The 17,371-nt window shown below is 50.5% G+C and overlaps 1 protein-coding gene across 1 annotated transcript in view; it reads right to left on the reverse strand.

The window, feature by feature from the left end:
- The window catches only part of LOC138249944 (amine oxidase [flavin-containing] A-like), a 468,327-nt gene that overhangs the window by 39,888 nt on the left and 411,068 nt on the right, over positions 1-17,371 (reverse strand). The window contains exon 9 of the mRNA XM_069204200.1: positions 16,089-16,185. Coding sequence (XP_069060301.1) covers positions 16,089-16,185 — 97 coding nt within the window. The remainder of the gene's footprint in view (positions 1-16,088; positions 16,186-17,371) is intronic.

Below are 17,371 nucleotides of genomic sequence, written 5' to 3' on the forward strand. Positions count from 1 at the left end.
CGCACCTCCGTGTTGCTTGCTCCCACCGGTCCTGGTACCGTTGGGCCCGGCTTAGGACTTTACGTCGGCGCACCAGTGTGCTCCTGGTCAGCATTGGGGCGGTTACTCCTCCCGATCGCCCCGAATGGGCCTCCACCAGGACCAGTCATGCCCCTATCACTCAACCGGAGGCCGGTGTGGTCTCTTCCCCTGCACCACTGGAGAAGTCCCCTTATTCTCCCAGGGCTCGCTAGGCCTTCCTCATCTCCTGGCGTCCCCCCCGGGTCACTTGTTGGCAGGTCCGGTCTCCCCAGGGTTCCATCGTCGCTCGCGGCACCCCAAAAAGTTCTTGCCAGGGGCCCACCGCCGATCCTCAACGGACCCGGGCCGACCGACGGTCTGGCGACCTCTGTGCTACCTTCAGTCTTAATTAGATCGGGGAGCTCCTTAATGTCCTCTCATTCCCCAGCCGGTTCTGTTCATTAGACCAAGGGGCCCGGGGCCGCTCGTTCCCACAGGGCCCAGCCGGGAACCCCGCTCACCTGATTCTCATTGCAGGGGCTCCCACCGGTCACCTCGGCCGCACCGCCAGAATGATTCCAGGTCCCTCGCCTCCTGGGATCCAGTGGGCGCGATTCTCCTCCTCAGACACGAAGGGCTCCAAATTCGGAGACCCACGCCCTTCTCCGCCGCACCCCTCGGGTCACGTTCAGGATGCCCCTATCACCTGAGTCCCTGGCTTGCATCCGGGGCTCCAGGGCTCGGCAGCGCCGCACCGACACACCGGTCAGACTCGCCGTAGGGGCCTGGCAAACAACCAGCGCATGTCACCGCCTTCTCTAACGGGCTCCGCGCTGGTCTCTTTCACCGATGGCCGGGGGGAGGGGCTCTGCTCTCCGGATAATTAGTAGGCCCAGCTGGAGCTATCGGACTACACGTCCGCCATCTTAGCTTGCGTGGCCATGCCCCCCAATGCTAATCTGGGTTAGTTGAGGCTATTCACATGACGACTGACAATTTGCAGGGACAAATGGTTGACAAACTATTTTGTTGAAATAAATGGATACTGCAGTCTTACTGGAATTGGTTTTACTAATGATTTGTACTGGTGCTTTAGAATTGTGATTCAAGCTTTGATTAGTTCATATTTCTTGCGACTTTTGGTTAACAATTATTAGTAATTGCGTTTGATCTGACATGAAGCTTAATCCATATGACTTTGGTATTGTTAATAATAGGGAAATAAACGTACTAAACGTTTAATTAAAGGTGTGGTTATTCATGGCTGTAAAGTCCTGGTGTGTGAATTTTACTGACTCCATTGATTATTGATTTGACTAATGATTATTGATTATTGTGCATTGATCATTGTGTTTCCGCTCTGGAAATGAACATCCTAAACGAGTCAATAGGTTCATCGACCTATACGCGTCCCCTTGTAAGTTTACTTACTAAGGACCAACACGCTAACACCACCATGATGTCCTCGCCTACTATCCCCTCCAAATCTCGAGACACTACAAGTCACATTTTTCCAACATCTCAGGTGACACTCAAGACAGCAACCAATGGCTCTTGATTATTTTGTGAGACAAGAACCTTATTCAATTTCTTCATGATCCCTCCAAACACCAATTACTGGAGTGGAAAAGCCTCATTTCTATGTCATCTGCATAATATCAGACCTACCAGTAAGCACAGACTAGACATTTCTGACACTATTGTCAACTTCAACTTGTGGTACTGACAGAAACATGGTATCTCAATACATTATGCACCTACTTTACCACTTGATACTCTCCATTAGATGTGATTGAGAATGAGGAATTGATGGTGGGCTCCTAGTAGTGCACAGAGGTTCTTGTTGCTGTAAGTGTATATCTCATAACACATATCTTACTTTCAATGCTTGCACCTGTAAGTTAAATAAAACTCCTCCTCTCCTGAAATTCTAAATGTCATATATCACCCCCTCAGGAAGAAAATGCACATTTGGTGAACAATGTGTAGAGCACATCACTAATCAATATGTTGTTATCTAACATCATTTTTGTGGCAAAACTAAGGGGGTCATTCTGACCTCGGCGGTAAAAGGCCCTTACCGCCGGTCAGAAGTCTGCCATTCTACCGCCGCGGCCGCGGTAAACCGCCACAGTCATTCTGACCACCAACTGTGAAACCGCCAAAAACCCGACATCCACGGAAGGCCGCCTCATCAGCGGGCAGCGATAAACTGGAGATGGCCAAACCTCCACCGCCACGCCAACACAAACACGCCCATGCCATTCTGACCCATGAATCCACGCGGCGGTCTTTCAACCGCGGTATTCCATTGGCGGTACACACCGCCTCGGTCAAAATATACACACAGCTCCAAAACACAGCCACATTGGACAATTTGAAATACACACACCTGATACACATACAAACTCCACTCCCACACACCCAATTAACTATAAAACACACACCCACTTCACCCACAAACCCCTACAACCACAAATATCTGAGAGAAGGCGCAATACACTGAGAGAGAGCACAGGGAACGCAAAGCACAACACACACAGGAACACAACATCATCACCCACACTACATCTACGCACACATCACCACACATCACCAAACACATCACCACAAACACCACCCCACACCTCATCCACACCACCCCATGGCACCCCAAAGACACCCCAGGTTCTCGGACCAGGAACTCAGGGTCATGGTGGAGGAAATTATAAGGGTAGAGCCCCAGCTCTTCGGCACACAGGTGCAGCACACCACTATAGCAAGGAAGGCTGAGCTATGGCAAAGGATCGTAGACAGGGTCAACGCTGTGGGACAGCATCCCAGAAATCGGGAAGATATCCGAAAGCGATGGAACGACCTACGGGGGAAGGTGCGCTCGATGGTGTCGCGACACCGCCTCGGTCAAAATATACACACAGCTCCAAAACACAGCCACATTGGACAATTTGAAATACACACACCTGATACACATACAAACTCCACTCCCACACACCCAATTAACTATAAAACACACACCCACTTCACCCACAAACCCCTACAACCACAAATATCTGAGAGAAGGCGCAATACACTGAGAGAGAGCACAGGGAACGCAAAGCACAACACACACAGGAACACAACATCATCACCCACACTACATCTACGCACACATCACCACACATCACCAAACACATCACCACAAACACCACCCCACACCTCATCCACACCACCCCATGGCACCCCAAAGACACCCCAGGTTCTCGGACCAGGAACTCAGGGTCATGGTGGAGGAAATTATAAGGGTAGAGCCCCAGCTCTTCGGCACACAGGTGCAGCACACCACTATAGCAAGGAAGGCTGAGCTATGGCAAAGGATCGTAGACAGGGTCAACGCTGTGGGACAGCATCCCAGAAATCGGGAAGATATCCGAAAGCGATGGAACGACCTACGGGGGAAGGTGCGCTCGATGGTGTCGCGACACAACATCGCTGTGCAGAAGACTGGCGGCGGACCCCCACCCACTCCACCCCAATTCACAGCATGGGAGCAAGAGGTAGTAAACATCCTGCATCCTGATGGCCTCGCTGGAGTACACGGAGGAATGGACTCTGGTAAGTCGAATCTCAACTACTTCACCCCCCCCCCAACCACCAGCATGCCAACCCACACCCCCACCCTCACCCCCAATCTCAAACCCCCAGCACACATCCTCCCTGCCAATGTCTCACCAGCACAACCCACCCTAAACAACACCAACCCCTGAATGCCAACACAAACCATAGACACCCATCACCAAAGCATGACCATTGCACATACCCATACACCCCCCCCAACCACCCTCACAACACCTCCCACAAGGGAATGCCAGCACTGGGGGATAAGGGCACTCAAAATGCACGCCATGGCACACACAAAAACAATAACCACCCTATTTTACCCCTGCAGGGCCCGAACGCCAACACACCGCCACGGAGGGTCCAGATTTGTCCATCCCACCCCCAGAACAGGCACCCAGTGAGGACAGCAGCTCTGTCGACCTAGAACCTGATGACCAGCCCGGACCATCGGGGACCTCTGGACAGTGGGTTCCCCACATACAGACACAGGCCACAGCAGACCCAACCCCCTCTGGGAACACCAGCACAGCTCCCACCCAGCGGGCCCATGCCTCTGTCTCTAGGACAGGTCAATCAGCGGTGTGTCCGCCACTACAGGGCACCCAGGCTGACCCAACACCCCAACAACAACAGGGACCTGGGGGCAGTGGTAGTGGGCACACCGTCCAGGGGACAGAGGCCTGGGGAAACAGGGCAACTGGGAGGGCTGCTGTGCGACAGGGGGGGGAGGACAGGCCCAGGGAACCCACTCTCCAAGAGGCCCTCACCACCATCATGGGAGCATACCACCACTCCCAAGAGACGATGGCGACGGTACTGGCCAGGTTCACCGAGATCCAGGCACAGCAGGAGGAACGCTACATGGGGTTCAGCAATGAACTCCGGAACATCGGTACCGCTATGGGGACCATAGTCCAGGCCCTCAACCGGATAGAAACCACATTGCGGGACCATGTGGCACCACAAAGGGTCCCTGTCACTAGCCAGGACCAGGAACAGCCTACCACCTCCGCCAGTGGACAGGAGGCCCCGCCACAACGACAGGCCACCAGAACACCACCTCCTGCTGAAGAACAACCACCCCGCAAGAGGAACCTGAGATCTCACAGGAAGACAGAGTAGGATGCCAACACCCCCGCCAGCCTAAGATCCCCCCGGATGTCATTCCACTGTCCCACATCGTCATCCTGTCCAACCTTGAACTGCCCCTGCTCCATCCTTCCACAGGCATATGGACAATGCACCTGTGCGACCGAGAACTGGACTCTGCCATGGACATTACTCCACCCATCACCGTTTTCATATCATGTACCAATATCTAGCACTAAAAATAAATCACTCATTGCACTGAAATCATTCAGGAGTCAGCCTGTATTATTTACAAATGTATAACACATTACTGTTCAATAATGTTCAGTCAACTTTGTGATGAAAACATACCGATGTCAATAAGCATTAGTCCATGGGCTAACCAAGCAGAAGTCACGCAGTGGGTCATACAGCACTGAAAAGGGAAGGGAAAATCAAACATCAGTTTAAAAGAACTGAGGGGAAATACACAAAGTAAAGATGCAGGAGGCTTTCAGGAAATGTTAAATGGCGTGGGTGATTCCTACCTGTGTGCTACTGAAAATACTGTTGGATAACTGTGTCCCTGTTGTCTGTGTCGTCCCCGTCGTCTTCCTCCTCTTCACTCTCCACAGGCTCCACAGCTGCTACAACACCACCATCTGGACCATCCTCCTGCAGGAAGGGCACCTGACGTCGCAATGCCAGATTGTGAAGCATACAGCAGGCCACAATGATCTGGCACACCTTCTTTGGTGAGTGCATCAGGGATCCACCTGTCATATGCAGGCACCTAAACCTGGCCTTCAGAAGGCCGAAGGTCCTTTCTATGATCCTCCTAGTTCGCCCATGGGCCTCATTGTACCGTTCCTCTGCCCTGGTCTGGGGATTCCTCACTGGGGTCAATAGCCAAGGCAGGTTGGGGTAACCAGAGTCACCAATTAGCCACACACGGTGTCTCTGTAGCTGTTCCATCACATACGGGATGCTGCTATTACGCATAACATACGTGTCATGCACTGACCCAGGGAACTTGGCATTTACATGGGAGATGTACTGGTCTGCCAAACAGACCACCTGCACATTCATAGAATGGTAATTTTTCCTGTTTCTGTACACCTGCTCATCGTCTTTTGGGGGTACTAAGGCCACATGGGTCCCATCAATGGCACCAATGATGTTGGGGATATGTCCAAGGGCATAGAAATCACCCTTCACAGTGGCCAAATCAACCTCCTCAGGGAATACAATGTAGCTCCGCATGTATTTCGTCAGGGCAGACAACACTCTTGACAAAACCTTAGAAAACATAGGCTGAGACATCCCAGATGACATGGCCACTGTTGTTTGGAATGATCCACTTGCAAGGAAATGGAGTACTGACAGAACCTGCACCAAAGGGGGAATCCCTGTGGGTTGGCGGATGGGGGACATCAGGGCTGGCTCCAGCTGGGCACACAGTTCATGTATAGTGGCTCGGTCAAGTCGGTATCGTAGTATAATATGGCGTTCTTCCATTGTCGACAGGTCCACCAGCGGTCGGTACACGCGAGGATTCATCCTTCTCCTCGCAAGTCCCAGCGGACGGTGCCTAGGAAGGACAACATGGAGTACAGAGTCAAGCAAATCACAGGTACGTTCACCACAGCTTGCATAGCACACGGTTATCTATGTATTGAAAGGCGTGTATGTGTGGCAATGCAAGGCCTAGGCCTGTGTGACGCAGTTGAAATTAAGCCATGTGGGCCCTTGAAATGGCGGCTGCCTGACCTGTGAAGTGGGACAATGGGATGAGGTCAATGCGCTGGCGTGGCACACCATGGCGGTAGGCGGTCGAAGACCGCTGTACGAAGCCGCATTGGTTAACATTGAAGCCTATGGGTTTCAGGAGCCAATGACGAGGTGCGCCGGCGGTACGCACCGCCGCGGGCGTGACCGCCATTTTCTATCTGATTAATCACTCGAGACCTGATCTTCCACAGGAGAGAACCTATACTGCAAGTGCTGCTGTGACCTCGGTCTGGAAGTGACAATGGCTGCTGCGACTGGGGAAAGGGCCCCTGCCTTCACGTCTGAAGAGTTGGAGAAACTTGTGGATGGGGTCCTCCCCCAGTATGCGTTACTCTACGGTCCACCAGACCAACAGGTAAGTACACTGGGTGCACATTGAATGGGCTATGCCTGTGTGGAGTGGGGTGGATGTAAGTTGGTGGGGTGGGGAGCGAATGAGGAGTGCAACGCACGACAGATGAGAGCATGTGCCACATGGCAAAGTTGGGGGGGGGGGCATTCACATCTAACATGCAGAAAAATGATGGAATTTCATTTCCCACCCTGTACATGTCAACTAGGTAAGCGCCCATCAGAAAGTCGACATCTGGCGTGCCATCGCCAAGGAAGTCCGGGCCCTGGGGGTCCACATCAGACGGGGCACCCACTGCCGCAAGAGGTGGGAGGACATCCACCGCGGAACCAGGAAGACCACCGAGTCACTGCTGGGGATGGCCTCCCAACCTAGGAGGGGTGCCAGTCGTACCCTGACCCCCCTGATGTCCCGGATCCTGGCGGTGGCCTACCCTGATTTGGATGGGCGCTTGAGGACATCACAGCAGACACAAGGGGGTGAGTATCTGCACATTCTGCTATCTTTATGCGCAGTGGAGGTGTCTGGGTGGGGGAGGAGGGTTGTGGGTGTCATTAGGCCAGGGCGCTTTCTGTAGTGTAGGCCTCTCCTTTAGGCATGGCCCTGTGCCCCCGCCCCCCACCTCTGTAGGGTGCCAAGTACAACTATCCATGGTCCTGCATCACCCATGTGCGCGTTTGTTGTCCCTATACCTGTTGGCCTAGTCAGAAGTACTGAGTAGTGTACCCCGATTGCGCGGCTTAGTGCATGAGGCTCCTGTGTCTGTCCTCTCCGCCAACGGTGTTGACAATGCATGCACTCAACCTGTTTTTATTTCTCCCCCCACCCTGTTTCTTCATCTTCTTGTGCATGTGTGCATTAGCATCATCAGGCGGAGGAGATTTGGCATCAGAGCACGAGGGAGCTGCAAGTCACAAGGCCCCGGTGGGCCGTGGTACAGACACCGAGGGCACCAGTGATACGGAGGGCGAGGGGAGCACCACAACGGGGACCGGTGGTGACACCAGCGACACCGACACGTCCTCGGATGGGAGCTCCCTGGCGGTGGCGGCAACATCCGGGCCCCCCGCCTCTACAGGTACAGCCGCCACCCAGCGCACCAGCCCCGCCCTCCCAGCAGCCCCTCAGCCTACGCTCCGTGCCCGCTCGCCCAAGAAGGCGGGCGTCTCCTTCGCCCCAGGCACCTCAGCCTCTGCCCCAGTTACCCCTGCTGCCCTCAGTGAGGAGGTCATTGACCTCCTCAGGACACTCATTGTTGGGCAGTCTACCCTTTTGAATGCCATCCAGGGGGTAGAAAGGGAGGTGCATCGGAGCAATGCCTACCTGGATGGCATTCATTCGGGTCAGGCTGCCCATCAACGATCGTTCAATGCTCTGGCCTCAGCACTGACGGCAGCCATTGTCCCTGTTTCCAGCCTCCCTCTTCTAACTGCCTCCACCCTGTCTCTGTCTCCTGTTCCTCAGCCTATCCCATCCAATCAGACCAGCCTGCACACACCTCAACACCCAAGGTCAGCTAATCCAGACACAAGCACCACAGATCCCACAAACACTCACCCAAGCAACACCCAGATGCAGACATACCAACAGTCACTACCACCTCTGTGTCCCCCTCCTCCTCGTCTCCCTCCTCCCTCCCTGTGACATCTACACTCACACCTGCATGCACACCACCATCAGCCAGTGCTTCCATCACCAGCACACCCTCCAGTACAGTCCGCACACGTGCAGTCACCACCCCCACTGCCATTTACACGTCCCCTGTGTCCTCTCCCACTGTGTCTGTCACCCCCTCTTCCAAGACACACAAACGCAGGCAGCCACCCACCCAACAGCCATCCATTTCACGACAGCCTACGGCACAATCACCTGCACCCAAAGACAGCACACCTGACTCTCCTACAACCACCTCCTCTTCCTCCACTCCCATCACCACTACTCCCACCCTTTACCTTGGTCCTAAAAAACTTTACCTCTCCAATCTTAACCTCTTTCTCTCCCCTGACCCACCCCCTCCATCTGCTAAGAGTCCCAAGAGCACCTCAGCCACCACCAGCCCAGCTTCGAGTGTCACTGTGGTGCATGGGTTCTGGAGTCCACCCTTTGCCAGCAGTGACACTTCTATCAGCAGCAAGGGGACAGCCAGCCCCCCCCCAGGCAAGAGGACCCGGAAAGTCAAGGGCCGCCGTGAGAGGACTGACACGGCTGCCCCCAAGGACCAAAGTTCGGCCACTTCACCTGCCACAACATCCAGGGGAGGCAAGGGCCAGAGAGCCTCTTCTAAGGAGCGAAAGGGCAGCAGGGCGGAGAAGTCAGCCAGCAGGAGCGCGGAGCAGGAGGGCCCCACAAGCCCCATCCCAGCTGTAAGGGAGGACACCAAAGGGCCCAGGACTCCGTCACCGAAGGGTCCTGCAACTGCACAGTCGGAGGGCGACTGAGCAGGGAGTCCAGGCCAGGTCTGGCTCCCTTGAATTACTGGACAAGCACCGCTGAACAGGGCCCCGCCGTGCAGAAGAGCACCGCTGAACAGGGCCCCGCCGTGAAGATAGACACCGCTGAACAGGGCCCCGCCGTGAAGATAGGCACCGCTGAGCAGGGCCCCGCCGTGAAGATAGGCACCGCTGAGCAGGGCCCCGCCGTGCAGAAGAGCACCGCTGAACAGGGCCCCTCCGTGAAGATAGGCACCGCTGAACAGGGCCCCGCCGTGCAGAAGAGCACCGCTGAACAGGGCCCCGCCGTGAAGATAGGCACCGCTGAACAGGGCACCGCCATGCAGAAGAGCACCGCTGAACAGCGCCCCGCCGTGAAGATAGGCACCGCTGAATAGGGCCCCGCCGTGAAGATAGGCACCGCTGAACAGGGCCCCGCCGTGAAGATAGGCACCGCTGAACAGGGCCCCGCCGTGAAGATAGGCACTGCTGAACAGGGCCCCGCCGTGCAGAAGAGCACCGCTGAACAGGGCTCCGCCGTGAAGATAGGCACCGCTGAACAGGGCCCCGCCGTGCAGAAGAGCACCGCTGAACAGGGCCCCGCCGTGAAGATAGGCACCGCTGAACAGGGCCCCGCCGTGAAGATAGGCACTGCTGAACAGGGCCCCGCCGTGAAGATAGGCACTGCTGAACAGGGCCCCGCCGTGAAGATAGGCACCGCTGAACAGGGCCCCGCCGTGAAGATAGGCACCGCTGAACAGGGCCCCGCCGTGAAGATAGGCACCGCTGAACAGGGCCGCGCCGTGAAGATAGGCACCGCTGAACAGGGCCCGCCGTGCAGAAGAGCACCGCTGAACAGGGCCCCGCCGTGAAGATAGGCACCGCTGAACAGGGCCCCGCCGTCTGAAGCACCGCTCCGCTGGGCCCCGCCGTCTCAAGCACCGCTCCGCTGGGCCCTTCCTGTCAAGCACCGCTCCGCTGGGCCCCGCCGTCTCAAGCACCGCTCTGCTGGGCCCTTCCTGTCAAGCACCGCTCCGCTGGGCCCCGCCGTCTCAAGCACCGCTCCGCTGGGCCCTTCCTGTCAAGCACCGCTCCGCTGGGCCCCGCCGTCTCAAGCACCGCTCCGCTGGGCCCTTCCTGTCAAGCACCGCTCCGCTGGGCCCTTCCTGTCAAGCACTGCTCCGCTGGGCCCCGCCGTCTCAAGCACCGCTCCGCTGGGCCCCGCCGTCTCAAGCACCGCTCCGTTGGGCCCCGCCGTCTCAAGCACCGCTCCGCTGGGCCCTTCCTGTCAAGCACCACTGGCACAATGACAGTGCCGGATCTGTGTCGAGCTACTGTTCACGGTTCACTGTGTCCACCATGCCTCCTCCTTGACCAGTGGAGATTGTTATCCACCTGATGGACTGTGGCTTTGCACTCCCCAGGATGGCACAGTGGGCAAGCCACCCATTGTAGAGACATTGAGAGACTGTGGCTTTGCACTCCCCAGGATGGCACAGTGGGCAAGCCACCCACTGTAGAGACATTGAGAGACTGTGGCTTTGCACTCCCCAGGATTGAACAGTGGGCAACCCACCCACTGTAGAGACATTGAGAGACTGTGGCTTTGCACTCCCCAGGATGGCACAGTGGGCAAGCCACCCACTGTAGAGACATTGAGAGACTGTGGCTTTGCACTCCCCAGGATTGAACAGTGGGCAAGCCACCCACTGTAGAGACATTGAGAGACTGTGGCTTTGCACTCCCCAGGATTGAACAGTGGGCATGGTGGCCCCTTCGTGGATCTGGCGTCGTGGACTCATGTGGCTGTGGTGCCCCCCCTTCCCTTCCCCCTGAGGTGCCTGTAGTTTTGTCATCAGATGCCCCTGCAGTGTTCTCTCCAAAGGACTCAGGTCTCCTGTGTGGGCTTTGCCCTTGTGTTTATACACTTTGGCCCACGGACACTTAGAATGCCATCAAATGTGCAGGACTAATTGCCTCGGTTTCTCGACTGAAGAAAATATTTATTTTATTTTTTGTGATTTTTTAATTGCTATTTGACCATGAGTTATCAGAGGCTATTTTTTACATAAATTTTGATTCACAATTTAATTATGTCTTTGCATTTTTCGCGGGGGTTGGGTGGTGTCACTGTGACTTGTTGCTCTGCATTGGTGTGTACATAGTTTGGGGGGGGTGGGGGTCGCATATGTGTGTGCCGTAAGCTTTCCTCCTCCCCCCTCCCCTGTGTCGTAGGTGCAGTACTCACCGTTGTCGTCTGCGCCGGAGTTCGTACTCGTGGTAGATGAGCAGGTAGACGAGAGCAGGTAGGATGTTTAATTCAGGTTCCATGCTGTTCTCTGTCCTCGTGGAGTGCGTAGAGGTGAGCGTTTTCCCATTCGTAGTCTGTTTCCGCCGTGTTTTTATCAGCGGTGCTCCCGCCCCGGAAAAGGTGGCGGATTGGTGAGTTGTGATAGGGTGGGCGGTACATTGTCTGCCGCCTGTCTGTTGGCGGTGACCGCCGCGCTGTTTGTTTGTACCGCCGTGGCGGTCGGAGTGTTAATGTGGCGGTCTCTGTTGGCGGTTCCCGCCAGGGTCAGAATTCCATTTTTTGGACCGCCGGCCTGTTGGCGGGTTGGCCGCCGCTTTATCACCGACCGCCAGGGTTAGAATCACCCCCTAAATCTTTCATTTAATTTACTTAACTCTTTTTAACAATGAAATAAGTCAAGAGCGCAAAAACACACACAAACCAAGAGATCTACTGTGGATCTCATTGTGTAAAAAACAGCTGTTTGCTAGTTTAGATTCCATCCCAGATGACCTGTCCACCCATTTTCAAATTCCTTTTTGATCTCATTCTTGAACATCACAAAAATTGGTCATTCAATAAAGGAGATATTATGAATTTATGACACCAAAACATTGCCCTCAACAACTTAGTTCTGAATACATTCGGAAACCATTTTGCCTATCTCTATAATCCAAGATGAGATCTATAGCAAAGTCCAATATAAAAACTTATTTAACAGTTTATTCAATCGCATAGTAACTCTCACGAAAAAAGGTGAAACTACAAACCTCCTCTCAATGGGTCTCAGGAAAACATAATATTGAATGAAAATGTGCATGGACGTAATAGAGAAATTTGAGACACTGACTGTGCCCTATTGTCTCCAATCCAGAAAACAGAAAATCAGTTACAAGATTTTATGAAAGGCAAATATTCAAAAATGTGAATGCACCTGTCAGATATGTCTGCAACTGTCCACCTTCCATAACCATTAATGACTCCACAACCACATGAAAGTATTTTGTGCATTAAAAAAATCAATCCTTTTAGCTTTTCTTCTCCCTTCTAACCAACAATCATCTTATTCCCCCAATAAGATGGAAATTGCAATGAAATCTATCAAAATTATCACGATTATGGCCACAGTGAAATCTTCTCAACATTTCACAGAGACCAAACTAACGTCTCTATACATAAAATGTCATTTTGTACCTCGCCGAACAAAGTTAACTCTTAGTTAAGGTATACCATCTGACTACCAATCAGGTGAAGCTTGATCAATGCTGAAAAAGACGTCAGGCACCCCTGAGGATCTGTTAAATTTCAACCATTTATTAGCTCTTTTCCATGTAGTAAAGGTTTCTGCAAGTTGTGTGTTTATGCAATTTAAACCATACATCAAAGACAACGACCTATTTGAGTATGCCTTACGTAGTCTAGACAATTACAACTCTTGTCTATTCATTCTTTTTGAACTTCAAATGATTCAGACACAGTAAATCAGAATACATGTATCAAAATCCTAGATAACAACATGGCATTAGTGGCAAAATTGCAAACTGGCTTAACTCCAAATTTACCAACTTTTCTCAGCAGGTAAAACTAAGCAACTCATTCTCCATCCCAGTTTAACACTCTCAAGTGTTTCTTCAAGGGATATATTTGCATTAACCCTTTTTAATCTCTACCCTGAACCACTTGAGGACTTCATCAAATATCCAGTAATTTATGTCATCAGGATCTTGATGACACACAGTTATATCTATACATGTCCGAGCCAGAAGAAATGTTACAATTGACCAAAATGTGTGAAACTTACCAGGTGTGGATGTCACTTCACCATTTGAAACAGAATGTGCATAAAAGAGGGCTTATGTTAATCACTCTTCCTCAATCCAACATCCAAGTTCAACTTTGACTAGACTCTTGTAATATTTTAGAATCTAAACATGAAATGCACTAAATCACTGAGCCTCACTTAAAAGTAAGTGGATCCCCATCTAGCTGGGGAAGAGGAGACAATGCCTTTACCAACCCAGCTGCAGTCTGCCTGCCATATTTTGCTGAAAGTGCTGCCGCCAACATCACAGGAGGACTCCGGTGAAAACAACAATGCCTGCTGTCCACCATACCATGGCATGCAGTGTTTTAATTTGTCAAAGCCAAACCTCCATAACAGTGCATAATTTAAAAAATATATATATTGTTCTAATGTGCTGAGAGATTTCTTCCAGCGTATTATGGCCATTGATAACTTCTTTCTAATACTCATGCTGTTTGTTATGGTTGACAGCAGGAATAAACCCATTGCAACACTGAATCTTAAGGTCCAGCATAAAACTGAAGGCCTTCCAACATCCTGTGGGTTAATGGTGCCCCTGAATGACAGAGTGTTTCTGTGGATGGGCAACTTTGAGGTTCCATGCAGTAAAAACTGTGGTTTTACCACTTCTAAATGTGGTGGTGAAATTGAGAAATGGGAGGACAGAACTTCCACCAATTTTTAACAATGTTGTGTTAAAAATGAACTCTGGCCTTTCTCCAGTAAATGACATAGCTAGGAGTGCCCGATTTCAAGCAAGATGACTATGAGGAATCAAACATTTCATCCTGGATCCAGACCTCAAGATACCATTTCAATCTTTAGGTCTAAAAATCCTGATGTATGAAAATGCATTTCTTATCAGCATTCATGAAGTATACATAACAACTGAATGCAGCCTTGCAGGAAGTGACACATTTAGGGCATCATTTTGAGTTTGGCGGACAACGGAGGCCGCCCGCCAAACTCTTTAGGACAGAAAACAGCCACTCCGAGTTTCCGCCCTCCGGCCCTATTATGAGTTTTCTGCTGGTCCAGCGGGCGGAAACAGCATTTCCGCCTACTGGCCCAGCAGAAAACTCACTAAAACAATTGTTGCAGTGCGTCGGGTGCAACAGCACCCGTCATGCTTTTCACTGAAAAGCGAGATGGGGCTGTCCATGGGGGGCCCTGCACTGACCATGCCAAGTGCATGGGTAGTGCAGCGGCCCCCATGGGGCCCCGGTCTCTGCCAGCCTTTACCTGGCGGTCCGACTGCCATGCAAAAGCCGGCAGAAAGGGGACTCATAATCCTGCAAGCAGATTAAGTGATTAAGACCACCAGCACCAACAGGCTGTCGACTGGTGGCAAGCTGGCGGGGCTGGGAGTCGGACCATGGTGTCTCCACCACTGTCATAATGTGCAGGCTGGACCGCTGCTTTGGTGGTGGTCCGACCTCCAACGCGAGTCCGGCAGTCCCAGGACTGCCAGACTCGTAATGAGTGTTGTAGTCTTTGAGAGTAAATGCTTTGATCTCATCACTCCAATTTTACTGGTACCACAATGGCTACAAATTGGAACAAGCCACACAGCCAAATATAAATATCTATAGTGGCAAGCAAGTACAACCTCTGTGCACATAAATTCAAATCTGGGACCAGCAGATCACACTGGATGTCAACGGTGAGCATTTAACTCACTGAGTAATCTTAACAGCTCCAGAATAACTCCCTGCTCAATTCATCTCCTGGTAAATATACAGCTCAATGTTGGTGTGTATTTAATCTCAATCAAAGCTTAAGCATTACCGGTAGTTTTATTTAATCTCCAACAGAACAATAGCTTGTAATATAACTTCGAGTCATCTACAGGATAAATTGTGACTTTCTAAAGATGAAATCAGGCACAAGTGGTAGCTCTTCATCCTTCTGAATGTGACAAATGAGCAAAACCTTACAGCCTATAGTCCTTGAGGAGATTTAAAGAAGACCAAACACTACTCACCATGTCTATTTAGTTAGATGAATTGAATACCAGTTGTTAGACTTTTGTCATCCTTGAGACAAAATACCAAGTGACACCCTTTTATGTGTTTAATTGAAATGATGAGAAGCTAGAAATTCAGACTTTTCACTTCATTGCTGTCACTTACATTACCACTACAGCAGTGCTATCAAACACAGCACATTTGATTTGACTTCCTTTGAATCTGCCTACCTGCTTATACATTTATTTTAGGAGGATGAAACTAAAGCACATTCATGGCAAAAAATCTAATCTTGGGAATTTTGTTGCATACCTTCTTCCTGCTTGGGTGTTGGTCTGGTGTTCTGGCAAATTACTGGGTTTTTAATATTGACCTCTACTTATACTGGCTACCAACATATACCCAAGGAACACATACTTAGAGTTAAGATTAGAAAACATATACCTCCTGGCATATGCTTACGAAGATAAATTAGTAGTCGATATTCTGTCTGTGTATGTGCAGGTCAAATTGTCATTCCTATTTTGACATGCAACTGATGGTCACCTATAAACGTTTGTTTCCTGTAAGTAACTGTAGGTCACAGAGAAAGCCCTACAGGACCAACAGTGGGTAGCATTTAACGTTCCATGGATACAATCTACAGCTCCCCATAAACCACCTTAATACTAGATTCAACCTTTGTAAAACACAGTTTGTAACACTCTTCTATAACAGTTTAGCCCATGGAACTTGTGTTTCAGTGACATCGAAGAAGAACACATGCTAAGTTGAAGTTATTATTATTTACCCCATTATGGCAGGAAAAGATCCATCAGGCTTGGTATCATCTAGAGTTACTCCAATTGGACAATCATCGTCTTCCATTATCATGGAGCCACACAAATCTGTTAAACATAAAAACAGATAATATAAATGCCCATTTGCATGGTCTGGCTTTTAACTATTGCCTTAATATTTTTCAGTTATGCCACAGGTTTTAACATCCCTTCACACTCTTGCTAATTTTTAACAATACCTTCCAGACACTCTTTCACATTTCCTATTTAGGTCTGGCGTTAGCCAAGACCTTCTGTTTTAAAAATACTTATATATATGTACATACTTTGCCTCGTGTCTTCATCCATTGGTCTGTTAAATTGTCATTGACATTATGATTCCACCCACCACAGCACTGAGTATAAAACAGGGAGTCAGCCTACTTTTGCAATTAGCTGTACTCACTGTGAATGGGAGCATTTTGCTGGTGCATATCCACCTATTCTCTTCATTATCTGTGCTGGTGGGCCAACTGTCATTTCATTTTTTTTATTTATCTTTGGGTTGCCGCTAGCCTCACTGACCATTTTTGTTTGGAATATTTAGTTCAAGGAAACATTAAAAAATGATTAGAAACATTTTGAGTTTTTATTTATGCAGATGAAAGGCTGCACTCTTTGTACTGATGAGACAATAAGCCTCACAATCCAAATCACATTGAAGAAAACATATTTATAGGCTACTGTTTCTCAACTTATTGTAGGTGTTTATATATGTCAAACAACCAGTCAATGAAACTAATTGTACCAGTAACAGAGTGCTTTGAGCAGCAGTAACTTGTGTGGCAAAAATGTCAACAAGCTTAGGTGTTAAGTGGAAGGTTTTTGGTGCAATCCTAGCCCATGCCTTTTATTTTTCATACACAATATTTACAGATAGTATCAATGTTGGACTTGGACCTTTCTGCAGGGTCATCCCCAAACCTTTTGCCTGCACCCTCCTATTTTTTGAACCTGTTTTTGTTGTCTTTTTGGACTCTGCACACGTTACAATTACTAACCAGTGCTAAAGGGCTTGTGCTCTCTCCTTTAACCATGGTAAAATTGGCTTACACCAAATTCGCACAATTAATAAACTTGTAAGTGAATATTAAAAGTGGTACAACATGTACTTAGGGCCTGTAAATTAAATGCTACTGGTTGACCTGCAGCTCTAATTGTGCCACCCTCTTAAGTAGCCTTTTAAACATGTCCCAGGCCAGCCATTGCAGCCTGTGTGTGCGCGCAGTTTTGAACTGCCATTTCAACCTGGCAA

The sequence above is a fragment of the Pleurodeles waltl genome, chromosome 8 (genome assembly GCF_031143425.1).
Source record: "Pleurodeles waltl isolate 20211129_DDA chromosome 8, aPleWal1.hap1.20221129, whole genome shotgun sequence".
Taxonomy (NCBI): Eukaryota; Metazoa; Chordata; class Amphibia; order Caudata; family Salamandridae; genus Pleurodeles; species Pleurodeles waltl.